General features: G+C 51.8%; 2 protein-coding genes across 7 annotated transcripts in view; one reads left to right on the top strand and one right to left on the bottom strand.

Annotated features, from left to right (window-relative positions):
• The first annotated feature begins 1,810 nt into the window (after positions 1-1,810).
• On the top strand, positions 1,811-16,328 carry SERPINF1 (serpin family F member 1). Of its 2 annotated transcripts, none has more exons than XM_054459763.2 (8): positions 1,811-1,957; positions 6,738-6,829; positions 8,700-8,898; positions 9,940-10,095; positions 10,795-10,998; positions 13,825-13,967; positions 15,302-15,512; positions 15,948-16,328. In XM_054459763.2, the coding sequence occupies exons 2-8, from the start codon at positions 6,746-6,748 to the stop codon at positions 16,205-16,207; spliced, it is 1,257 nt and encodes a 418-aa protein (XP_054315738.1). In that variant the 5' UTR covers positions 1,811-1,957; positions 6,738-6,745; the 3' UTR covers positions 16,208-16,328. The 2 variants fall into 2 exon arrangements, with proteins under 2 accessions (XP_054315738.1, XP_063511792.1); XM_063655722.1 differs by lacking the exon at positions 1,811-1,957 and adding an exon at positions 2,312-2,729.
• A 3,548-nt stretch (positions 16,329-19,876) lies between these two features.
• Positions 19,877-26,079, bottom strand: part of SMYD4 (SET and MYND domain containing 4) — a 50,042-nt gene continuing 43,839 nt past the window's right edge. For all 5 annotated transcript variants that reach the window (XM_054459757.2, XM_054459755.2, XM_063655721.1 and 2 more), the window contains 4 exons: positions 23,603-23,738; positions 22,634-22,750; positions 22,310-22,433; positions 19,877-20,705 (listed from right to left, as the gene is read on the bottom strand). In XM_054459757.2, coding sequence (XP_054315732.1) covers positions 20,552-20,705; positions 22,310-22,433; positions 22,634-22,750; positions 23,603-23,738 — 531 coding nt within the window. In that variant the 3' untranslated portion in view covers positions 19,877-20,551. The remainder of the gene's footprint in view (positions 20,706-22,309; positions 22,434-22,633; positions 22,751-23,602; positions 23,739-26,079) is intronic.

A 26,079-nucleotide genomic window follows, 5' to 3' on the forward strand; every position in this document is an offset into this window, starting at 1 on the left:
GTTCAAGACGAGCCTGGCCAATATGGTGAAACCCTGTCTGTACCAAAAAACAAAACAAACAAACAAAAAACAAAAACAAAAATTAGCCGGGCGTGGTGGCGTGCTCCTGTAATCCCAGCTACTCAGGAGGCTGAGGCAGGAGAATCGCTTGAACCTGGGAGGCAGAGGTTGCAATGAGCTGAGATTGTGCCACTGTACTCCAGCCTGGGCCACAGAGCAAGGCTCCATCTCAAAAACAAAACAAAACAAAAGCTAATACAAACAAACATATACAATAGGCAAAACTGTAAACATTTTATTTTATTATTTTTATTTTTTTAGTAGAGACAGGGTTTCACCATGTTGGCCAGGCTGGTCTCAAACTCCTGACCTCAGGTGATCCACCTGCCTTGGTCTCCCAATTGTGAGAATTACAGGCATGAGCCACCACATCCAGCCTAAAATTGTAAACATTTTAGAAGAAAGTATAGATGAATCCCTTTGTGATCTTGGGGAAGAAGATATTTTTTTAAAAAAGATACCAAAAGAAGCACAGATTATAAAAGAAAAGATTGAAAATGTTGGCATTAAAATTAAAAACTTGTTTCCCTGAAAAGATACCATAAAACAAGTTTGTGTGACCCGCGACCCACAGGCTACATGCGGCCCAGAAAGGCTTTGACTGCAGCCCAACACGAATTCGTAAACTTTCTTAAAACACTATGAGTTTTTTTTGAGATTTTGTTTTGTTTTTTGTTTTTTTAGCTCATTAGGTATCATTAATGTTAGCATATTTTGTGTGGCCCAAGACAATTCTTCTCCCAGTGTGTCTCAGGGGAGTCAAAAGATTGGACACCCCTGCCATAAAAATGAAAAGACAATGGCCGGGCGCGGTGGCTCACGCCTGTAATCCCAGCACTTTGGGAGGCTGAGGCGGGAGGATCACCTGAGGTCAGGAGTTTGAGACCAGCCTGACCAACATGGTGAAACCCCCATCTCTACAAAAAATACAAAAATTAGCCGGGTGTGCTCGTGCGTGCCTGTGATCCCAGCTACTCGGGAGGCTGAGGCAGTAGAACCTCTTGAACCTGGGAGGCGGAGGTTGCAGTGAGCCGAGATCACGCCACTGCACTCCAGCCTGGGTGACAGAGTGAGACTCCATCTGAAAAAAAAAAAAAAAAAAAAAAAACAGTGTGATACATTGACCTAACGTTTAAGAACATGCAAACTGATAAAACTGATACTATATATCACTTAGGGACAAAAACTTACATGGTAAAGTAAAAAGAAATGTATGAAAATAATAAAAATCAAATTCAAGACGGTGGTTATAGTGATGGGGAAGAACTGAGGCGGAAATATAAGGTTGTCACTATATTGAGAAATTTTTCTTTCTTTTTTTCTCTTTTCTTTGAGACGGAGTCTCGCTCTGTCGCTCAGGCTGGAGTGCAGTGGTGTGATCTCAGCTCACTGCAACCTCCGCCTCCCAGGTTCAAGTGATTCTCTTGCCTCAGCCTCCCGAGTAGCTGGGACTACAGGTGTGCGCCACCACACCTGGGTAATTTTGTTTGTATTTTTAGTAGGGATGGGGTTTCACCATGTTGGCTAGGCTGGTCTCGAACTCCTGACCTCAGATGATGCACCTGCCTCGGTCTCCCAAAGTGCTGGATTACAGGTGTGAGCCCCTGCGCCCGGCCCCTGAAGGAAAATCTAAAGGAAGAGGAAGGTGTGCAAATGTGTGTGCCTTGGGCGTAATGGATGGCAGTGCAGCAGTGGGTTAAAGTTAACACGAGACAGTGATGCAATCACAGAATCCAAATTGAGTGCAGGTCGCTTTAAGAAAGGAGTAGCTGTAATCTGAAGCCTGCTGGACGCTGGATTAGAAGGCAGCAAAAAAAGCTCTTGTGCTGGCTGGAGCCCCCTCAGTGTGCAGGCTTAGAGGGACTAGGCTGGGTGTGGAGCTGCAGCGTATCCACAGGTAAAGCAGCTCCCTGGCTGCTCGGATGCCAGGGATGATGGGAGAGGCTCCCCTGGGCTGGGGGGACAGGCGAGAGGCAGGGGCACTCCAGGGAGCAGAAAAGAGGGGTGCAAGGGAGAGGAAATGCGGAGACAGCAGCCCCTGCAATTTGGGCACAAGGGTGAGTGGATGAGAGAGGGCAGAGGGAGCTGGGGGGACAAGGCCGAAGGCCAGGACCCAGTGATCCCCAAATCCCACTGCACCGACGGAAGAGACTGGAAAGGCTTTTGAATGAAGTGAGTGGGAAGCAGTGGAGGGGCGATCGTGGGGAGGAAACGGGAGCTAAGCTGCTGGGTCAGGTCTGAGCAGCACCCCAGGACTGGAGCCCGAGGCAAGGAGGCTTGTGGGAGCTGCTTCCACCAAAGGCAGTCAGGAAGGCGGCCATCCTGCAGCCCAGCCCTGGCCCCTGCTCCCTCGGCTCCCTGCTACTTTTTCAAAATCAGCTGGTGCTGACTGCTAAGGCAATTTCCCAGCACCACCAAACCGCTGGCCTCGGCGCCCTGGCTGAGGGCTGGGATGGAGGACAGCTGGGTCCTTCTAGCCAGCCCCCACCCACTCTCTTTGGCTAAATGAGTCAAGCCTGGGAGACCAATGAGGTTGTGGCCTCTGGCAAACAATGGCCACTATTTGGCCTGGCAGGTGTGTAGGGCATGGGGGCCCAGCTGCCGGTGCTGGAGACAAGGGCTGTCCGAGATGCACCGTTTCTGCTGCCTGTGCCAAGCCACCGGGAGGGGTAGGTCTCAGCAGGATTCCCAGAAACCCCGCCCCTGTCCAGCCTAGGCCCCCCACCCGGCGTTAGCTAACCCGTCGTTGGCCCCCAGGTTCCGTGGGGTTGCGGGGAAGGGAGTCCTATTCTTGGGGCTGCTGCTTCTGGGGTGTGGAGAAGTGCAACTCCACAGCACCCTGGGCTGACTCATTCAGCTTCTAAAGCTTCAGGAAACATTGTTTGGGGCTGAATCACCATGGGTGGGCCAGAGAGGACCCCTCAATCTCCTCCAGAGAGCCAGGGGACGGGGAGGTGCCCTTCCCCACGCTATTTCCGAGGCCCACTGCCATGTGGCTGAAGGCTGTGCGGTTCTGGGAAGAGGAGGCGGCGGCCGTGGAGGGTGTTTGTCTCCTAACTGGGCTTAATCTGAAACACATGTACTGGCTTGAGTTGATCCGCCTAACTTGGAGGCAAGATCACAAAAGTTTCCGTGTTTCTTGATGTGGGCAATTGTCAGAAAATAAGGCCTGACCTTGGCCCAGCTGGGAGGGTATCTACCTCTCCCTGAGCCCTCCCCTGCCTGCTAGGACGAGAGTGGGCCTTGGATACTGCCCTTTGGACAGGATGGCATCATTGCCTGTGGCCGCAGCCAGCCAGCCAGCGGTCGCCTGCTCAGCCCATGAGCAACCACTGTGGATAGGGTATTGCGTGTGTGCTGAGGGGCGCCATGCAGACCCCCACGCTCTGCCCTCTTACTGCCCTTGTAGGGTTTTCAATTATCTCTCCTCTTCCCTTCTCCAGATGGCTTGAAGTGGAGGATTCAGACTTGCCGTTAATACTCCGGGTCCCTGTGTCTAGCTCGGGGCCACCTTTGGACCCATGTCCCTTCCCTGCCAGGCTCCCTCACCTCACCTCAGCCTACCCACATTGTGACAGTCATCTACCACCTGATCTGGGGTTTGGGCTTAGATTCTGTAGGGACCAAGACTAAAGTCCCTCCTTCAAGTCCATTTGAATTGTGACTTTAGTTTCCTTAAATACTATGCCAGGATAATGGCCAGGGATGGTGGCTCACGCCTGTACTCCTGGCACTTTGGATGCTGGTAGATCACCTGGGATCAGGATTCGAGACCAGCCTGGCCAACATGGTGAAACCCCATCTCTACTAAAACAAAAATTAACCAGGTGTGGTGGCAGGCACCTGTAATCCCAGCTACTCAGGAGACTGAGGCAGGAGAATTGCTTGAACCCGGAGGGTGGAAGTTGCACTGAGCTGAGATCACGCCACTGCACTTCAGCCTGGGTGACAAGAGTGAAACTGTCTCAAAAACAAAAACTCAAAAAACAAAACAAAAAAAACTGCCGGGATGAGCCTGTCTCCTCCCTTAATTTCTTACTTGGGCCAGAGGAACTAGAACTAACAACTTCTCTTCTAGCCTTGCCTCCTGTGTACCTCAATGAATTTTTGGTCTCTAATAAACCAGTCTGCAGAGGCTCAGGGGAGGCAGGCTCCTGGCAGCTGGGTGGGGCTGGCCCCAGCCAGGTGGAGACTGGCTGCAGGCCTGGATGGTGGTGAGGCCTTGATCTTGCGCTGCAGAAGGCTTTTCCTGTTGTCAGCTTTCCCTGCACGTCAGGGCAGCCACGGGCAAGAGCAGCTGGCTGGGAACGCAGAGGTCTGCGGCTCGAGGCGGGGTTTAGAAAGAAAACCAGGCTGCTTCCTGCTGCCCGTCCTGCCTTAAGCTGAGTAAACTCAAAGACAATCTTCTTTCACGCCTCACGATATTGTCCAGTGGATTATCAGTTTTAATTTTAACGACTAGAGCCAACAATCACACAACGTCCTCCCAAATTTTCTGATCCACTTTGTTCTGGGAAGTCAAAAAGTACATGTGCTGTGTGGGTGGATGTTTGTGTATAAACGGATAACGAAGGATGATGTGTGGCGGGCCAGGGCAGGGGAGATAATGTTCAGATTCTACATTTTTTTTTTTCTTTTTTATTTTTTGAGATGGAGTCTCACTCTGTCGCCCAGCCTGGAGTGCAGTGGCGCGATCTTGGCTCACTGCAACCTCCACCTCCCGGATTCAAGCAATTCTCCTGCCTTAGACTCCTAAGTAGGTAGGATTACAGGCATGCGCCACCATACCTGGCTAATTTTTGTATTTTTAGTAGAGATGGGGTTTCTCCATGTTGGCCAGGATGGTTTCAAACTCCTGACTTCAGGTGATCTACCCGCCTCGGCCTCTCAAAGTGCTGGGATTACAGGTGTGAGGAGCTGCTGCGCCTGCCTTTTTTTTTTTTTTTGAGATGGTTTTCACTCTTGTTGCCCAGGCTGGAGTGCAGTGGTGCGATCTTGGCTCACTGCAACCTCCACCTCCCAAGTTCAAGTGATTCTCCAGCCTTAGCCCTCCAAGTAGCTGGGACTACAGGTGTGTGCCACCACGCCTGGCTAATTTATTTTATTTTATTTATTTATTTTTGAGACTAAGTCTTGCTCTGTCGCCCAGGCTGGAGTGCAGTGGCATAATCTGAGCTCACTGCAACCTCTGCATCCCAGGTTCAAGTGATTCTCCTGCCTCGGCCTCCTGAGTAACTGGGATTTCAGGGGCCCACCACCACACCTGGCTACTTTTTGTATTTTTAGTATAGATGAGGTTTCACCATGTTGGCCAGGCTGGTCTTGAACTCCTGACCTCAGGCTATCCGCCTGCCTCAGCATCCCAAAGTGCTGGGATTACAGGCATGAGCCACTGTGCTCGGTAGTTGTTTTATTTTAATAGTAGGTTATTTTATTTTCATTTTACGAGAGAAAAAATGGTGATTTAAAGAGCTACTAAGACACAGCACTGAGACCATGTGTGATGGCATGCGCCTGCGGTCCCAGCTACTCAAGAGGCTGAGGCAGGAGGATCACATGAGGTCAGGAGTTCCAGGCTGTGGAGTGCTATGGTTGTGCCTGTTGAATAGCCACTACACTCCAGCCTGGGCACCACAGCAAGACCTTGTCTCCCCCCCCCCCCAAAAAAGACACAGAATTGAAATGTGAACCCAGGCTCTCTGACTCTAGGCCCTGCACTCCTAACCATGGGAGGAAAAGCTCTTGAAAGGGAACTGTGGGAGAAGGGAATGAGCTGCCTTGTGAGGCCACAGAAGTCCAAAGACAGCTTGAGAATCTGGAGGGACAGCAGGTGCTGGACTGGGTGCCTCTACGCTTGGTATCTGGTGATTCCGTAGAGGAGACCTGGGTTCTGCCTCATTCTCCTGGGAGGGGTTGCCCCAAGTCTTATCACTGGAGTGGGTCAGCTGTCTCCAGGACAAAGCCTTAGCATACACTTGTGCTGGGCCATACTCCACGTGGAGAAGCCCTGCTGGGGCTGGGACCCCACTGCTCTGGATCTTTAAAAGCTATTGGTTCAGGGGCCGGGTGGGATGGTTCACGCCTATAACCCTAGCACTTTGAGGGGCTGAGGCGGGTGGATAGTCTGAGGTCAGGAGTTCGAGACAAGCCTGGTGAACGTGGTGAAACCCCATTGCTACTAAAATACGAAAAATTAGCCGGGCATGGTGGCACATGCCTGTAATTCTAGCTACTTGGGAGGTTGAGGCGGGAGAATCGCTTGAACCCAGGAGGCGAAGGTTGCAGTGAGCCAAGATCGCTCCACTGTACTCCAGCCTGGGCAACAGAGCCAGACTCTGTTTCAAAAAATAAAATAAAATATAAATAAATAAATAAAAGCTTTAGGTTTAAAGGAGGGTCCCCTGACGCAGACAGTGGAACAAAAGCACAAGCTTATGGTATGACTGCGGGCCCTGAGGCAGGGGGAGGGCGGGAGAACTTTGCTGGGAGGGACGGGCCATCAAGCTGAGGGTCCGCTTCTGGGGGCCTGGAGGGGGTGAGGGGTGGTCGCTGCGGGGGGTGGGGGAAGTGACTAGCCCTGCCCAACCCCTTGGTCCTGGCTGAGGTGGCCAGGAAGGGGCAGTGGGGCAGTGCAGTGGGGGAGGAGAGTGGCTTGCTGCCTCGTGCTTTTCTTGCAGGCCCCAGGATGCAGGCCCTGGTGCTACTCCTCTGCATTGGAGCCCTCCTCGGGCATAGCAGCTGCCAGAACCCCGCCAGCCCCCCGGAGGAGGTCAGTAGGTGGGCGGGGACGGCGTGGTCAGCATTCCCAGCCCCTCCTTGGCAGGCAGCACGGGAAATAGGACAGGGAACCCGGACCCAGGTTCCAGGCCAGGCTTGGGCCTTTATTTCTCTAGGGCTGCAGTTTCTCTAGCAGCAAAACAGAGAGAAAATGTCTTGGCTTGCCTTTCAGGGGATGGAGTGGAGACAAGAATAAGATCCCAAAAAAGTAAAAATCTGAAGCACTTTTAACAAGTCCAGGGCAATTCTCCTGCCTCAGCCTCCCAAGCAGCTGGGATTACAGGCATGCACCACCATGCCTGGCTAATTTTGTATTTTTAGTAGAGATGGGGTTTCTCCTTGTTGGTCAGGCTGGTCTCGAACTCCCGACCTCAAGTGATTCTCCTGCCTCGGCCTCCCAAAGTGCTGGGATGACAGGTGTGAGTCACTGCGCCTGGCCAGGATCTTTTCTCGTTACCTTGTCTTCCTAGTGGGGGCTCCGCTGAGCAGGTCATGTTCCTGGACATTTGTTCCGATACTGACCAGGCTGTGGGAGCGAGGGTATGGACTGACCTCTCTCCTGCCCAGAAAGGGGACAGCTGGGTTCCCAAGGCAGATACAGGCACATGGAGGGAAGCCTGGGCCATATGAGTATTACGGGGTGAGTGTTGGCGGTGACCCACCCTTGAGGGACAAGAGCAGCTGGGCATCTTGGCGAGAGCCCTGGACTTTTGTGAGGTCAGAGTATGAATTCTGCATCTCCCTCCTAGCTTTGTGACCCTAGACAACCCTTACGTCAGTCTTTGCTTCCTTGCCTATGAAATGGGATGAAAACACCCATTCTTCAGGGCCATGTGGCCACTCATTTATTTCTCATCTACCAAACACCTACTCGACAGGTGCTGGCAACGGGCGAAAATAAAAAAGACTTAGTTCTGCCGGGCGCGGTGGCTCACGCCTGTAATCCCAGCAATGTGGGAGGCGGAGCAGGAGGATCGCTTGAATCCAGGAGTTTGAGACCAGCATGGGCAACATAGTGAGACCCCCGTCTCTACAAAAAAGCAAAAATTACCAGGCGTGGTGGCACGTGCTTGTGGTACTTGGGAAGCTGAGGTGGGAGGATCACTTGAGCCCAGGAGATTAAGACTGCAGTGAGGGGCCAGGCACGGTGGCTCACGCCTGTAATGCCAGCACTTCGGTAGACCGAGGCGGGTGGATCACAAGGTCAGGAGATCAAGACCATCCTGGCTAACACAGTGAAACCCCGTCTCTACTAAAAATACAAAAAATTAGCCAGGCTTGGTGGCGGGCGCCTGTAGTCCCAGCTGCTGGGGAGGCTGAGGCAGGAGAATGGCGTGAACCCGGGAGGCGGAGCTTGCAGTGAGCCGAGATCACGCCACTGCACTCCAGCCTGGGCGACAGAGCAAGACTCCGTTTCAAAAAAAAAAAAAGGGGGTCATAGGTTTCGGCTTACAGGTCACAAGTGTTTAAACCTGGCCATCAGGCCAGGCGCGGTGGCGCATGCCTGTAATCCCAGCCAATTGGGAGGCTAAGGCAGGAGAATCGCTTGAACCGGGGAGGTGGAGGTTGCGGTGAGCCGAGATTGCCCCACTGCACTCTAGCCTGGGCGACACAGTGAGACTCTGTCTCAAATAAAAAAAAAACCAGCTGATCTCTCTTCTGCGCTGTCTCTCCGCAGAGAGCTCACGCATGATCAGGGAGTAAAACTCATTCCCGTTTTAGGCCAAACACAGAAAAATTAGGAAGGACAGCCCCAAGGGGCCAGAACCATCACCCTACACAAAACCATGAGGAGACAGTCAGTCCCTGTGCATCTCTGCGAGTCCCTGAACTCAAACCCAAGACTTCCTGTCTCCTGCCAGGGCTCCCCAGACCCCGACAGCACAGGGGCGCTGGTGGAGGAGGAGGATCCTTTCTTCAAAGTCCCCGTGAACAAGCTGGCAGCGGCCGTCTCCAACTTTGGCTATGACCTGTACCGGGTGCGATCCAGCATGAGCCCCACGACCAACGTGCTCCTGTCTCCTCTCAGCGTGGCCACGGCCCTCTCGGCCCTCTCGCTGGGTGAGTGCTCAGATGCAGGAAGCCCCAGGCAGAGCTGGAGAGGCCTCCTGTGACCTCTGCATAAATGTGGCTGAGTTTATTGATATTTCAGCTCAGGGAGGGGTGAAGTAGCACTAGGGGCCTGGCCTGGGGGTCCCAGCTGTGTAAGCAGGAGCTCGGGCTGCACACACACGATTCCCCAGCTCCTCCACCCGGGGGGCCCCAGCCGTGCAGGCGGGAGCTCAGGGGCTGCACACACACAATTCCCCAGGTCCCCGAAAGGGGCTGGGCACCACTGACATGGTGCTTAGCCTCAGGGTTCGCTTATTGACACGGTGACTTCAAGGCACATTCTTGCATTCCTTAACCAAGCCGGTGCTAGCCTAAGTTCCCGGGATGTAACTGCAAACAAGCAGGTGTGGGCTTGCCCTCACCGAGGACACAGCTGGGTTCACAGGTGAACTAAATACCAGCTCACTACAGAATAGTCTTTTTTTTTTTTTTTCTTTCTGAGACGGAGTCTCGCTCTGTAGCCCAGGCTGGAGTGTAGTGGCGCGATCTTGGCTCACCGCAACCTCTGCCTCCACGGGTTCAAGGAATTCTCCTGCTTCAGCTTCCAGAGTAGCTGGGATTACAGGCACCTGCCATCATGCCCAGCTAATTTTTGTATTTTTAGTAGAGACGGGGTTTCACCATGTTGCTTAGGCTGGTCTCAAACTCCCGAGCTCAAGCGATCCACCCACCTTGGCCTCCCAAAGTGCTGGGATTACAGGCGTGAGCCACCGTGCCCGGCCAGAATAGTCTTAAGGGCTGTGATGGGAGAAGTACAGGGACTGGTACCTCTCACCCCCTCACTCCCACCTTCCAGGCCTGATGCCTTTAACCTACTTCAGGAAAATCTCTAAGGATGAAAATTCCTTGGCTACGTAGATTGTCTTGAAGATCAGCCTACTTGGGCTCTCAGCAGACAAAAGAGATGAGTGTAGTGTCTGTGTTCTGGGAGGGGGCTTGATTTGGGCCCTGGTGTGCAGTTATCAGCATCCACATCCTTGTCTCTGGCAGGAGCGGAGCAGCGAACAGAATCCACCATTCACCGGGCTCTCTACTATGACTTGATCAGCAGCCCAGACATCCATGGTACCTATAAGGAGCTCCTTGACATGGTCACTGCCCCCCAGAAGAACTTCAAGAGTGCCTCCCGCATCGTCTTTGAGAAGAGTGAGTCACCTCTGCAGCCCGAGCTGCCTGAGGCATGTGGGCTCCATGCTGCAGGCTGGGGGTCTTTTTTTTTTTTTTTTTTTTTTTTGAGACGGAGTCTCGCTTTGTCGCCCAGGCTGGAGTGCAGTGGCACGATCTCAGCTCACTGCAAGCTCCGCCTCCTGGGTTCACACCATCCTCCTCCCTCAGCCTCCCGAGTAGCTGGGACTACAGGTGCCCGGCTAATCTTTTTTGTATTTTTAGCAGAGACGGGGTTTCACTGTGTTTGCCAGGATGGTCTCGATCTCCTGACCTGGTGATCTGCCCGCCTTGGCCTCCCAAAGTGCTGGGATTACAGGCATGAGCCACTGCGCTCGGCCTGTTTCTAAACAATAGATCATGTGTGCTCAGGCCTGGCCTGGCACTGGTGGGGAGGAAGGGCCCGTGAGCCCAAAGAGGCTTAGAAGAGGAAGTGGGTTGCAGGAGACGGTGGGAGGGGCAGGGAGGGCAGTGGCACGATGTGGGGAATCTCCTCCCGCACCCCCCCCCCCCCCCGGCCAGTGCCTGGGGATGCCAGCAGAAGTCCTGGCAAGTCACAGGAAGATGCTGGCTGGGAAGTCAGGGCCTGCTGAGCGGTAAACCAGAACCCGAGCCTGGCAGGCTCTCGAAGATGCTTGTCGTTGAGTCTCATACGCTAACCTCTGCCCCGCCTCTTCTCAGAGCTGCGCATAAAATCCAGCTTTGTGGCACCTCTGGAAAAGTCATATGGGACCAGGCCCAGGGTCCTGACGGGCAACCCTCACTTGGACCAGCAGGAGATCAACAACTGGGTGCAGGCCCAGATGAAAGGGAAGCTCGCCAGGTCCACAAAGGAAATTCCCCATGAGATCAGCATCCTCCTTCTCGGTGTGGCGCACTTCAAGGGTGAGTGCGTCTCCACGTCTTTTTCATTTATTTTACTGTATTTTATTTAATTAATTAATTTATTTGATGGAGCCTTACTCTGTAGCCCTAGCTGGAGTGCAGTGGCGCGATCTCAGCCCAATGCAACCTCCACCTCCCAGGTTCAAGCAATTCTTTTGCCTCAGCCCCCCTAGTAGCTGGGATTACAGGGATGTACCACTACTCCCGGCTAATTTTTTTGTATTTAATAGAGATGGGGTTTCACCATGTTGGCCAGGCTGGTCTCAAACTCCTGAGCTCACCTCCTGAGGCTCCCACCTCAGCCTCCCAAAGTGCTGGGATTACAGGCTTGAGCCACCAGGCCCAGCCCTTTTTATTTTTAAATTAAGAGACAGGGTGTTACTATGATGCCCAGGCTGGTCTCGAACTCCTGGGCTCAGGTACTCCTCCTGCCTTGGCCTCCCAAAGTGCTGGGATTACAGACATGAGCCACCGTGCCCGGCCCTTTTACATTTATCTACTTATTTTTTGAAACAGAGTCTTGCTCTGTCGCCCAGGCTGGAGTGCAGTGTCGCGATCTCGGCTCACTGCAAGCTCTGCCTTCTGGGTTCACACCATTCTCCTGCCTCAGCCTCCCGAGTGGCTGGGACTACAGGCGCCCGCCACTGTGCCCAGCTAATTTTTTTGTGTTTTTAGTAGAGATGTGGTTTCACCATGGTCTCAATCTCCCGACCTCGTGATCTGCCTGCCTCAGCCTCCCAAAGTGCTGGGATTACAGGTGTGAGCCACTGCGCCCAGCTTACATTTATTTTTAAATTAAGAGACAGGGTGTCGCTATGATGCCCAGGCTGGTCTCCAACTCCTGGGCTTAAGTGATCCTCCTACCTCGGCCTCCCAAAATGCTGGGATTACCATGTCCAACTTTCCACTTCTTTTTTGACCAAGGATGGATGGCAGGCGTCAGAGGGGGCTTGGAAAGGGGAGGTGTCAAAGACCTTGCCCAGCATGGAGTCTGGGGCACAGCTAGGGGAGGATCTGGGAACTGTGCTTGCCTGAAGCTTATGTGCTTGTCATCAAATCCAAGGCAAGGCATGAATGTCTATAGAGTCAGAGACTTGTGGAGACAGAAGAGCAGAGAGGGAGAAAGAATGAACACTGGGCCTGTTCGGGGCTTTCCTGGCTTTTGAATCAGACAAGATTTATTTTATTTTTTAAAGATGGAGTCTCATTCTGTTGCCCAGGCTGGAGTGCAGTGGTGCGATCTTGGCTCACTACAGCCTCCCCACCTCCCAGGTTCAAGTGCTTCTCCTGCCTCAGCCTCCCGACTAGCTGGGATTACAGGCGCCTGCCACCACACCCAGCTAATTTTTGTATTTTCAGTAGAGATGGGGTTTTGCCATGCTGGCCAGGCTGGTCTGGAAGACTCTTGACCTCAGCTGATCCGCCCGCCTCGGCCTCCCAAAGTGCTGGGATTACAGGTGTGAGCCACTGCGCTGGCCCAATCAGACAAGGTTTAAATCCCCACTCTGCCTGTACTAGCTGAGGAACTCTGCACACGTTTCATAACCTTTCTGGGCCTGTGTTCTCACTTTTAACGTGAGGATAATATACCTACTTCATAGACACCTTTTCATGTTGTCTCCAAGTTTTATAACAGCTCTAGTTCTGTACCCAAGACATGGCAGGTGGCGAACGACATCCTTCTAAGCTGTGGTGATGCGTTGGAGCTCGTTCCACAGGCCTAGTGTGGGGCCAGCCCCGTTCAGATAAGGCCTTGTGGGGTGGCCTGGGGCGGGAGGAGGGGTTGGGCAACCTCTCCCTTAAAATGGTTTGTTAACCATCTGAGGCACCAGCAAGAGCGGCCCCCTAGCCTGGAGAAAATCCGAATGCCTTCCTACTTCAAGCACTGATCTCTAGTGAGTGAAAGAACAGCTCTGGATCCAGGCTATTACAGGTCACATTAAACTAAAGGGGCTTGGCCATCAGCTGGCTTCCAGAGCGTCAGCCAGTTACTTCACCTCTTCAGCTACAAGAGGGCATAATCCAGAGGACCCTCCCAGCTCGGACCTTCTTTGACTGTCTCCCAGACACTGCTGTAAGGAGTGCACACCAGTTTACTTTTCTTTCTTTTGTTTTTGAGATGGAGTTTCACCTTTTTTGCCTAGGCTGGAGTGCTGTGGTGTGATCTCGGCTCACTGCAACCTCTGGCTCCCAGGTTCAAGTGATTCTCCTGTCTCAGCCTCCTGAGTTGCTGGGATTACAGGCACCCACCACTGCGCCCGGCTAATTTTTGTATTTTTAGTAGAGACAGGGTTTCGCGATGTTGGCCACGCTGGTCTCAAACTCCTGACCTCAAGTGATCTGCCCACCTTGGCCTCCCAAAGTGCTGGGACTACAGGCATGAGTCACCGTGCCCGGCCATTTTTGTATTTTTAGGACAGACAGCGTTTTGTCATGTTGGCCAGGCTGGTCTCAAACTCCTGACCTCAAGTGATCTGCCCACCCTGGCCTCCCAATATGCTGGGATTCCAGGTGTGAGTCACCACGCCCAGCTACCACTTTACTTTTCCTGCAGGCTGTCACAGAACGTGTACAATCTAGAGAGTCTAATCAACCAAATCAACATCTTGCCACTGGAGTTTGCTAGTGAAGGGCACTCGGGGTCCTGGAAATAACTGTAGGCTCCAAGCCACACACACTGAGATAGACCTATTCCCTGAGGCCTCAGAGCCCCTGACAGCTAAGCTCCCTTGAGTAATTTTCACCAACGTGCTCTGGGGACACAGCATGGCGCCACTGTCTTTCTGGTCTCCTGGGGCTCAGACTATGTCATTCATTTCTTTCCAGGGCAGTGGGTAACAAAGTTTGACTCCAGAAAGACTTCCCTCGAGGATTTCCACTTGGATGAAGACAGGACCGTGAGGATCCCCATGATGTCGGACCCTAAGGCTGTTTTACGCTATGGCTTGGATTCGGATCTCAGCTGCAAGGTCTGTAGGGATAGGGGCAGGGTGGGTGGTGGGTGGAGGGAGAGGATAGAGAAGCAAAACAGGGTAGTGGGAATAAAATGACCTTTGAGATCTGACAGCTGTCTATATTTCACCTGCTGTGTGACTTTGAGCAGGTTAATAACATCTCTGAGCTTTCCTCTTCTGAAGATGGGGCAGGGATTGTTATCAAAACTTACCCTCCCAGGGTTTGTTTTAAGGACGAATAAGGTAATAGGAAACGGGCCCTCAGATTGGGCACCCACATGTTTGTTCTCTTTTCTTGAGACTCCTATTTCTAGAATTTAAAGTCAAACTCTGAAAAATAATGACAAACTCCAAATCGTTGGCATCTTTTTTTTTTTTTTGAGACACAGTCTCGCTCTGTTGGCCAGGCTGGAGTGCAGTGGTGCGATCTCAGCTCACCGCAACCTCCGCCCCGCTGGGTTAAAGTGATTCTCTTGCCTTAGCCTCCTGAGTAGCTGGGACTACAGGCGTGCGCCATCACGTCCGGCTAATTTTGTACAGACGGGGTTTCTCCATGTTGGTCAGGCTGGTCTCGAACTCCCAACCTCAGGTGATCTGCCTGCCTCGGCCTCCCAAAGCACTGGGATTCCAGGCGTGAGCCACCACGCTCGGCCAATCGTTGGCATTCTAAGGCTTTCAGTGTACCTGACTTCTTTTAGTTGTAAGTCTGTAACTGTTAACCTTTCTTGGGCCATGGCTATCACACGGATCTCTCTGGGAATCTGACGACAGTGCCTCAAACCCCGGGGGAGCACCGCCAGGGGTGCACACACATTTCTGTCAACGATTTCGGAGACTCTTGGGACCCCTGACACCATCTGTTCCATGGACCGTAGGTTAAGAGCCTCTGCTCAAAGGAGGCTTTTGCTCTTGGTGGGTGGATGGGATGGAGTCTCCAAGCCCTCTTACGGCCCCTTAGGTATTCCTATCCCGGGTTCTCCGTCTTAGTTCAGCACTCTCTATCTAAAAATTAGCAGTAAATGTTGGCAGATGGACTTTGGGAGAAAATAAAGACCTGAAATTCAATACTAGCTCCTTAAACCAGAGAAGAACCTTCTTTCAGCAGATAACTTCAGCTGGTATTAGGCCAAGGTAAGAAAGCCCAACAGCATCCTTTCTGAAGAAACCTCAGGAGATGGCTCGCTGCCAGAAAGGTAGAACCTGGAGGGGGAATTGTTAAATAGACGAGGGGCTGGAGGAAGGACGAGGCCAGGGCCCCGCCACGGGAGAGGGAAGGCAGCTCCTGGCTGTGTCTGTCCCCGGCTTTTGGGCTCTGAAGGACTAACCACGTGCTTTCTCACTTGTCTCAGATTGCCCAGCTGCCCTTGACCGGAAGCATGAGTATCATCTTCTTCCTGCCCCTGAAAGTGACCCAGAATTTGACCTTGATAGAGGAGAGCCTCACCTCCGAGTTCATTTATGACATAGACCGAGAACTGAAGACTGTGCAGGCAGTCCTGACCGTCCCCAAGCTGAAGCTGAGTTACGAAGGCGAAGTCACCAAGTCCCTGCAGGAGATGAGTATGTCTGAAGACCCTTTTGCTCTCGGTGGGTGGGTGGGGTAGGGTGGGGTCTTCCACTGTGCTAAGCAGAACTCAAGGGCTCCACGGCCTTGTAGGGGGCCATGGATGATTCCTTAATCCTCATCGTGCCAGAAGGGAAGGCTGAACTGCCCACTCTCATCAGATTCATTCCTCAGCCTCATGAGCAGACCTCCCTAACAGGCGCTCACAACACTGCCTCTCAAGACGAGTCTGTCCGACCTGTTTTCTCATCTTGACCTAACTTGCTAAGTGCTCCTGGGCAAGTCACTCCACCCTTGGCTAGCTCAGAGCTCTTCAGGCCTCACAGAAAGTCAACAGTGGTGCGCCATCCCAGCTTGCTTGCAGTCAGATCCCTTGGTTGGGGTGTTGGGGAAGGCAGGGTTTTAACGGAAATCTCTCTCCATCTCTACAGAGCTGCAATCCTTGTTTGATTCACCAGACTTTAGCAAGATCACAGGCAAACCCATCAAGCTGACTCAGGTGGAACACCGGGCTGGCTTCGAGTGGAACGAGGATGGGGCGGGAACCACCCCCAGCCCAGGGCTGCAGCCTGCCCACCTCACCTTTCCACTGGACTATCACCTTAATCAGCCTTTCATCTTCGTACTGAGGGACACAGACACAGGGGCCCTTCTCTTCATTGGCAAGATTCTGGACCCCAGGGGCACCTAATACCCCAGTTTAATATTCCAATACCCTAGAAGAAAACCCCAGAAGGACAGCAGATTCCACAGGATACGAAGGCTGCCCCCGTAAGGTTTCAACGCATACAATAAAAAAGCTTTATCCTTAACTTCTGTTACTTTGTTCCTCCTATTTTGAGCTATGCTAAATATCATATGAAGAGAAACTACTCTTTAGGAATTTGGTGGTCCGCTACTTCTAGCCTGGTTTTATCTAAACGCTGCAGGAAGTCACCATTTATAAGAACTCTTAGTTATCTGTGTTGGATAATGCAGGGACAGCTTCTCTGCTCTGGGGGTGTTTCTGTACTAGGATCAGCGATCCTCCCGGGAGGACATTTCCTGCCCCCAAAATCAGGGAGGCATGCTCGTAAACAACACATGGACAGAAAGGAGACAGGCCATCATCTGTAACTTAAGGAAATGAACCCGATATGTAAAGATTCTAAACATATTCTTTGTAAGGAGGTATGCCTATTTTACAAAGTACAGCCGGGTGTGGTGGCTCATGGCTGTAATCCCAGCACTTTGGGAGGCCGAGGTGGGCGGATCACCTGAGGTCAGGAGTTTGAGACCCGCCTTACCAACATGGAGAAACCCTGTCTGTACTAAAAATACAAAATTAGCAGGGTGTGGTGGTGCATGCCTGTAATCCCAGCTACTAGGGAGGCTGAGGCAGGAGAATCACTTGAACCCGGGAGGCAGAGGTTGCAGTGAGCCGAGATCACGCCATTGCACTCCAGTCTAGGCAATTAAGAGCGAAACTCCGTCTCAAAAAAAAACCAAAAAACCAAAGTATAACTGGGCTTTTTGAGGAACATGAAACATGCCCAGTGTCTGAAGTAGAATAACTACTGAACTGTCCACAGGACTAAACATTTTTTTCTTGAAAAAGCTCTACCAAAAAAAGTCACCGGCTACTCCCTTGTCACAGTTATTAGACAGGAGGAGAAATGATAATTCTGCTGCCCTTCATTCTACAAATGTTTTGAGTGCTAATTGTATTCCAGATTCTCAAAAAGCTATTGCCAGGTATCTCTGGGGCTACTGATTTCCTGATCATAATGCAGTGGCAACCAATGGGCACTTCCTGGGCATGGTCAGGGTAGGCAAGCTTTCAAAAGCAGCGTGGATCTGGCATTCTTTTCCATGAATGCACCTGAACTACTTGGCCACCAGTGGTAACACAGCAACCAGGGTTCCGACCTAGAGAATCCCGTAACCTTCTGACTGGAACGGGGTCTGGGCTGTCGCTACACATCCTGGTGGAAGGCAGCCATCATCCCTACCTTCTGTCTCTTAAATCTGAACCACAGACAGCAATGTCCGTACTCTTAACATTGTTAGAATCCCCTGCAGCCCCCAGTTCTCAGACTGTCTGTATTCTACTCGCCAGCTTGGAGAGGTCTGGTGGAGAAAAGGAGTCTCTTTTCAGGCTTGACAACAAATAGAAGAACTCAGGGCCGGGCGCGGTGGCTCACGCCTGTCATCCCAGCACTGTGGGAGGCCGAGGCGGGCGGATCACCTTAGGTTGGGAGCTCAAGACCAGCCTGGCCAACACGGAGAAATCCCGTCTTTACTAAAAATACAAAATTAGCCGGGCATGCTGGCGCATGCCTGTAATCCCAGCTGCTCAGGAGGCTGAGGCAGGAGAATCGCTTGAACCCAGGAGGCGGAGGTTGCAGTGGGCCAAGACTGTGCCACTGTACTCCAGCCTTGGTGACACAGCAAGACTCTGTCTCAAGAAAAAAAAAAAAAGGGCCAGGCTCACGCCTGTAATCCCAGCACTTTGGGAGGCCAAATCACCTGAGGCCGGGAGTTTGACACCAACCTGACCAACATGGTGAAACCCCGTCTCTACTAAAAATACAAAATCAGTCAGGCGTGGTGGCGGGCGCCTGTAATCCCAGCTACTCGGGAGGCTGAAGCAGAATCACTTGAACCTGGGAGGCGGAGGTTGCCATAAGCCAAGATCGTGCCATTGTGCTCCAGCCTGGGCAACAAGAAACTCCATCTCAAAACAAAACACTCAGAAGGAGGCATGTGTGTTATGAAGTCTTTACTACAACTTCGATTTTATTGGTGTTTCGTAGTGACTCTGCGAAGAGTACAGAATGAAGGGCAGAGAATAAGGACTGGAAAACTGGCAGGAAACACACTGAGAGCCGTCATCCCTGGAGGAAACTGCTCAATAAAATGGCTCCATATTTACTTCTCTAGTCACAATTTATACTCCACGATTTTAACAAAGGAGTCGAGGAAGCTAGATACTGTAAGTGGAGCGGCGTGTCTCTGGAGGTAAGCAGGCTTGCTGATTTCTTGTTTTATAATTATTTTTCAATTACAATGTAACTACTAAGAGTTTCAGTTCCCACTGGAGTGGTGCACACATCTCATTACTACTAAAACCACAGCAATGTTCCAGGGAAACAGAGTATCATCGAGTGAGGTGGAATCCAGCCAAAACCCCAGGCTAACATCCAGATGCCTGCAGATCAGCTAAAATCCTTTTAAAGGACTTGGAATCTCCAGATACTAGTTTTAAGTCTTTTCTGGGAACTGGCAGTTTGTATTGGAGGCCACTTAACTATTTCAAAAAATAGTCACCAAAATAGGTGTCTCTCTGACTGCAATGGTTCTGAGTCCTCCCCAGCCCTCATATCCTAGGCTTCGGACTGTTGGGAAAGTCTTATCTTCCTGACGAAAGCTCAGCAGCAACAGAACCTGTTATTTTTTTGTTGAGACAGGGTCTTACTCTGTCACCCAGGCTGGAGTGCAGTAGTGAGATCTTGGCTCACTGCAGCCTTAGCCTACCAGGCTCAGGTGATCCTATCTCAACGTCTTGAGTAGGTGGGACTACAGGCATGTGCCACCATGCTTGGTGAATTAAAAAAATTTTTTTGTAGCGATATGGTCTCACTATATTGCCCAGGCTGGTTTTGAACTCCTGGGCTCGAGCGATCCTCCCACCCCAGCGTCTCAAAGCACTGGGATTACAGGCGTGAGCCTCCGCACCTGGCCAACTCACAGTACTGGGATTACAGGCGTGAGCCTCCGCACCTGGCCAACTCACAGTACTGGGATTACAGGCGTGAGCCTCCGCACCTGGCCAACTCACAGTACTGGGATTACAGGCGTGAGCCTCCGCACCTGGCCAACTCACAGTACTGGGATTACAGGTGTGACCTCCACACTGGGCCTGCAGAACCTACACAGAATCCGCACCTGGTCTGCAGAACCCACACCCGACCCACAGAACCCACACCCAACCCACAGAACCCATACCCGACTCACAGAACCCGCACCCGACCCAAAGAACCTGCACCCGACCCACAGAACCTGCACCCGACCCACAGAACCCATACCCGACTCACAGAACCCGCACCCGACCCAAAGAACCTGCACCCGACCCACAGAACCTGCACCCGACCCACAGAACCCATACCCGACTCACAGAACCTGCACCCGACCCAAAGAACCCATACCCGACCCACAGAACCCGCACCCGACCCAAAGAACCCGCACCCGACCCAAAGAACCCGCACCCGACCCACAGAACCCGCACCCGACCCAAAGAACCTGCACCCGACCCAAAGAACCTGCACCCGACCCACAGAACCTGCACCCGACCCACAGAACCCACAGCCGGCAGCAGAACCTCTTAATATATATATATTTTTTTCTTTGAGATGGAGTCTGGCTCTGTCGCCCAGGCTGGAGTGCAGTGGTGCAATTTCAGCTCACTGCAAGCTCTGCCTCCCAGGTTCACGCCATTCTCCTGCCTCAACCTCCCGAGTAGCTGGGACTATAGGCGCCTGCCACCACGCCCAGCTAATTTTTTTTGTATTTTTAGTAGAGACGGAGTTTCACCGTGTTAGCCAGGATGGTCTCGATCTCCTGACCTTGTGATCCGCCCGCCTCGGCCTCCCAAAGTGCTGGGATTACAGGCTTGAGCCACCACACCCGGCCTCTTAATATTTTTTTTGAGATTTTGTCTCACACTGTCACCTGGGCTGGAGTGCAGTGGAGCGATCTCGGCTCACCGCAACCTCCGCCTCCTGGGTTCAAGAGATTCTCCCGCCTCAGCCTCCCAAGTAGCTGGGATTACAGGCGCCCACCACCATGCCCGGCTAGTTTTTTGTATTTTTAGTAAAGATGGGGTTTCACCATGTTGGCCAGGCTGGTCTCAAACTCCTGACATCAGGTGATCCACCCACCTCAGCCTCCCAAAGTGCTGGGATAACAGGCGTGAGCCACCGCGCCCGGCCAGCAAAACCTCTTTAACTTGTGTTCCATGGGCTCCTTTTCTGTGGATCAAAATCCTCCTGGGACCCTATACTGCAGGCCCTACAGGGGTGGGTGGTAAGTCCAACAAACAGGATTTCATCTTCTGGAGCTCCTGGATTTCATCGTCCCAAGGGCCACAGTGCAGCAACAGAGCCTCCTCAGCTTTCTGTATTGTGCTCAGGGCTTCGGGTACCGCAAACCTGAGCCAAGGGAGGTAAGAAGAGTTAGTTCACTGATTCGTGAGGCAAATGTTAAATGCGGGCCTACTCACACACCGTGAAGAATGTGAGATCATTTCTGTCATCAAGGATCCTACAATCTAGAACAGTAGGTAAGACACTGTCACAAACACGCTGCAAAACAAAAGTGTGAGAAAAAAGTTATAAAAGACAGCATAGAAGCCAGGATCCTGAGAACAAGAGGCAAATCTCAAAGCTTTTTTTTTTTTTTTTTTTTTTTGAGACAGAGTTTTCACTCTTGTCGCCCAGGTAGTGGTGCGACCTCAGCTCACTGCAACCTCCGCCTCCTGGGTTCAAGTGATTCTCCTGCCTCAACCTCCTGGGTAGCTGGATTACAGGCGTGAGCCACCACACCCGGCCTCAAAGTTTTCATCTGGTATTTACCACAGGTTTACATAGCAATTTTCATTTTAGGGTAACCATCTTAGGGCTGACCTCTGACCTAACTCTGCAGCCCTTTTCTCTCTCTCTGACCAAACAGAATGTCTCCATGTCTTCGGTATCAGGCCCACTCAGCACAGCCTTAGGTTGAAGCTTTAAGCACTTTCTCATAGCCACATACACCAAGGGCAGCTTTACCAGGGTTGGAGGTTCCACCCAGAAATCCTGAAACTGGACCCTAAATGGTCTCAGTAGCAAAAGTGGATTTGGCATCAGCTCATCAGTGTGCTGTTCTTTCCTTTTAACCTTCAAAGTAGAACAGGGGATTTAAAACAAAAAACAAACAACAACAGCAAAAAAGCAGGGTTTCTCAACCCCGACGCTATTGACACTGTGGGCTGGATCCTTCTTTGCTGGGGCTGGTGGGGTGCACTGTCCTGTACACGGCAGGATGCGTAGCAGCACCTCTGGCCTCTTTCCACTAGATGCACTAGATGCAGCAGCACCCCCCTTCCAAGTCATGACAATCCAAAATGTCTCCAGAGATCACTTGAGCCCCGGAGTTGCAGGAAGCAGTGAGCTGTGACCGAGCGACTGTACTCCAGCCGGGGCAAGACAGCAAGATCCCTTCTCCAAAAAAAAAAAAAAAAAAGTCTCCAGGCAGTGCCACATGTTGTCTGGGGGTAAAATCAGCCCTGGTTCAATCAAATGCTTTAAAAGGAACAGGATGCAGAGTAGGGAGAAGGCAGAGAGCCTGGAGCTGAGAGCGCTGGGAATGAGACAGCCGAGGGGGCCGTGACGAACCAGAGAACAACCGGAAGGAGCGCTATACTGGAGGGTGGGTGGGGCTGCCTGGCCAAGTTCTCTCTGGGAAACTCACTTGAGATCTAAAAGCTTTCCCCGTATCTCCCAGGAGGAAATTCTCTTTTTTTTTGAGACGGAGTCTCGCTCTGTCACCCAGGCTACAGTGCAGTGGCGCGATCTTGGCTCACTGCAAGCTCCGCCTCCCAGGAGGAAATTCTAAAGCGTTATGTTTGTTAGCAAAACAGAAGGCAAAGATCTCTCCTAAAGAGGAAATAAAGAAGTTTCAACATGCTTTTAAAAACACCACAGAAAAAAAGTAATACCCAGAAGAGCCTAGGAAAGGAACAGTGTGTGCCCTGTGAAGTGGGAAAGGAACTCACCCATTGAAAAAGATCTGGGCCAGTTTGAAGAGCTCATGGCCCATTTCAACACTGGACGGCCCGTGGCGAACCTCCACCACGCGGAGACTCCTCTGTAGGTGGGTGGCTGCCTTTTGCCAGTCTCCTGTGAGAAGAGAAAAATCTTGTTCCAGAAAAGAACCACTGTCAACTGTGGATGCATATTTTCATGGTGAGGAAATGGAATGAGAGGGGGAGCAGCCTCAGTTACAGAGTGGGGGGTAACCAGGCAGACAAAGCCGGGGCCACGGCGAAGCACCCACGGCAGACTGTTCCTGACGCAGAACGTGAAGACTCATGCTGTACCTAAGGCAGCACAGGCCCGGGCCAGGCCATCCGCGATCTCTCCCACCAAGGCGTGTTCTGCCCACAGGAAGCTCTCGGCGTCACGCTGGCACCCCAACAGCTGCTGAACGGCTCGCTCTGTCAATGCAGAGGAAAGACATCTCACTATAGACAGAAGCCCAGTCCTAGGAATGAGAATCCAGGTCTCAAATCCTCTGAATCAGCTGGGCTGAATGTGGAAATTGCCCCTGGCCTCCCTGGGTTGTCACCAACCCACAATGTCTGTTCCAATAAAGCTGCTGTTTTCTTATGTTTTCTCTGTCAGTGGAGAAAGGCGCTAGGGGAGGCCTCCCCACATTGACCCTGGGTTTTCAACATCAACTTTCCAACTCGACCAACTCTACGTTCCACGTATGGCCGTGATTTCTCTTGACCCTGAAATCTAAGCTAAAGGTCAACTTTCATAAGTAGGGTAAATAAAAATCCCATGACGTCAAGCTCTAAGGCAGGGTTTTCAAGGGCAATGGGGAGCTCCGCAACTCTCTTTCTGACAAAAGCAAGACACTCCTATCAGCTGGGCTCATGCCCCACTGCTCTCTAGCAGAGACTAGCTCTGAGGAGGGAAGAACCGCCCTTCTAGGAAGTTACATCACTAGGCCCTGGAATTAAAATAAATGACACTCAACTTCTGGAACTGCACACAGCTCATGGATGTCAGCAATGACCCGTTAGTTGGCAGGGGTACTTCAACTTAGCAATCAGATGCAGAAGAAAACAACAGCCGAAATCACCTGGCCCCTTTTCAAGGGCTCCACAGTAACAGAGCTGGTCAGGGTTTGGACTCACTGGCCTATATAGCCATCTTGTGGCTGGCATGGGGATAATTACATCCAATTCTCCCATCAGTACTGAGTATCCTTGAGTCCAAAACGGTATCAGAACGAATAAAAGGGAAGGGGCTGGAGGACCAAAGCAGGGAGCCAGTCTCACCTAGTTCACCATCTCTGAGAAGCTTCTGGGCCACTCCGACCTGCTGCTGAAGGTCCTGTAACCGAGAGACCAGGTGGTCCCTGCTGACGGCGGATTCTGCACAAGATCTGCTGCCACAGTGCAACACGTCGTCTCCCTGTGGAAGTCAGTTTTCTCTTTATTCCAATGCCAGGGTCGGTTATCAACACCGCCTGTGCTTACATTACAGGATTGCTCCATAGTTTCTTACCTCATGGGGGAAGAGACTCCTGTAACAATACATTGTGACGAAAGCCTGAGTGAATTTGGTTTGATGGCAGCAATGGCGGCAATTCTAATGAAGTATATCAGCAGTAGCTGATCCCACCTGAGATTTCATTTTTGGAACAGAACTGGTATAGTGCACAATTTCTTTCCATTTCTATAGCCCCTCTCGTCGCTTTTTGGGGCTAGGACTTTAGATGACAAACATTTCTATTTTTGAGACAGAGTCTCGCTCTGTTGCCCAGGCTGGAGTGCAGTGGCACAATCTTGGCTCACTGCAAGCTCCGCCTCCCGGGTTCACGCCATTCTCCTGCCTCAGCCTCCCGAGTAGCTGGGACTACAGGCGCCCACCACCACGCCTGGCTAAATTTTCGTGTTTTTTTTTTTTTTACTAGAGATGGGGTTTCACAGTGTAAGCCAGGATAGTCTCAATCTCCTGACCTCATGATCCGCCCGCCTCAGCCTCCCAAAGTGCTGGGATTACAGGCGTGAGCCACCACGCCCAGCCTTGATGACAAACTTTTCTAGTGGTTATGAAAAAGTCCTAAGAAAACCAATAGAAGGCCGGGTGCGGTGGCTCACGCCTGTAATCCCAGCACTTTGGGAGGGTGAGGCGGGTGGATCGTGAGGTCAGGAGATCGAGACCATCCTGACTAACACGGTGAGACCCCGTCTCTACTAAAAATACAAAAAATTAGCCGGGCATGGTGGTGGCGGGCGCCTGTAGTCCCAGCTACTCGGGAGGCTGAGGCAGGGGAATGGCGAGAACACGGGAGGCGGAGCTTGCAGTGAGCCGAGACTGTACCACTGCACTCCAGCCTGGGTGACATGAGCAAGACTCTGTCTCACAAAAAAAAAAAAAGAAAAAAAAAAAGAAAACCAATAGAAAGGCTGGGCGTGGTGGCTCACGCCTGTAATCCCAGCGCTTTGGGTGGCCGAGGCAGGTGGGTCGCTTGAGGCCAGGAGATCGAGACCAGCCTGGCCAACATGGAGAACGTGGCCAACTCGTCTCTACTAAAAATACAAAGATTAGCTGGGTGTGGTGATGCATGCCTGTAATCTCAGCTACTGGGGAGGCTGAGGCAGCAGAATTGCTTGAATCTGGGAGGTTGAGGCTGTGGTAAGTGGAGATTGTGCCACTGCACTCACTCCAGCCTGGGTGATAGGGTGAGACCCCATCCCCCCCCCCAAAAAAAAAGAAAAAAGAAAAAAAAAAAAGAAAACCATAGAAAAAGGTGCTAGGTATGATCGTCCTACATTTGACCTCGGGTCTTCAAGTTTAGCTTTCACACAACCAGCTCTGCATTTCACTCATGACTCCCCTCAGAAGAATACGGCACCTGTGGCAGAGGGGAAATCTCCGAGGTGGATATTTGCTGTGTTTCAAAGGCCGGTATCTATTTTCCCATTTGGCAACAGCAACCCAACCCAGTTTCTCATGAAGATCCCTCTCATCCTCAGTCCCATGGCTAGTGCCCTACAGCTGAGGGTGTGGCACGTGGCTCACATATGGCTCCTTCCTCTGGCCCAAATGGCTGGAGGAAAACTATGTCTAATTTTCCTCTAGCCACAGTTCTCAGGTCAATGAAACACAGTGTCATCTCTGCCCAGGCTGCTGTTAAGAGTGGCATGTGCTCTTATCCTCCTTGGCAGGAGATCCGCACGCTGGGCTGCTGGCAGCCATCCTGTAGGGAAGTCTGTCTGAGGATGGGCTAACACAGAGAAAATGAAGCTGAGAGGGGTGGACAGAAAGCCCCTGCATCAAGCTGTATCTTAAGCAGCCTTATCCTGGAATTTTTTTCTTAACATTTTTTTTTGGTAGAGACAGGGTCTTGCTATGTTGCCCAGGCTGGTCTTGAACTCCTGGCCTCCAAGTGATCCGCCCACCTCAGCCTCCCAAAGTGCTGGGATAATAGGCATGTGTCACTGTGCCCAGCCTATCCTGGGACTTTTCAATGACTGACTTGAGCAAATAAATTCCCAGTCTCCCCCAAATCCCAAACCAGTTCAGATGGGATCTTCTGTCCTTTACAAGGGAAACATTACTAAATTGAACCTTTCCCTGTGGTTTTTCTGGAGGGGGAACCAGTGTATGGGGATGACTGGCTAGAATGGAGGTGGTATTACTGGTCTTGGCACTTACAAGTCCCTGATGGCTTCCTCCTAAACACTGATCACCCTCGGGCTGGAAAACTGACCTCCAGGAAAAGTGGAGGAGAGAGAAGAGAGAATTA

Source organism: Pongo pygmaeus, chromosome 19 (genome assembly GCF_028885625.2).
Source record: "Pongo pygmaeus isolate AG05252 chromosome 19, NHGRI_mPonPyg2-v2.0_pri, whole genome shotgun sequence".
Taxonomy (NCBI): domain Eukaryota; kingdom Metazoa; phylum Chordata; class Mammalia; order Primates; family Hominidae; genus Pongo; species Pongo pygmaeus.

What these genes read in the sequence shown, in the direction of transcription:
- SERPINF1 (XM_063655722.1), top strand. Translation starts at nt 2,588, where the DNA reads ATGAGGTTGTGGCCTCTGGCAAACAATGGCCACTATTTGGCCTGGCAG. An exon ending in CCTCTCGGCCCTCTCGCTGG is followed by an intron (nt 8,899 to 9,939) that starts GTGAGTGCTCAG and finishes TGTCTCTGGCAG; the next exon opens with GAGCGGAGCAGCGAACAGAA. An exon ending in ATTCGGATCTCAGCTGCAAG is followed by an intron (nt 13,968 to 15,301) that starts GTCTGTAGGGAT and finishes CACTTGTCTCAG; the next exon opens with ATTGCCCAGCTGCCCTTGAC.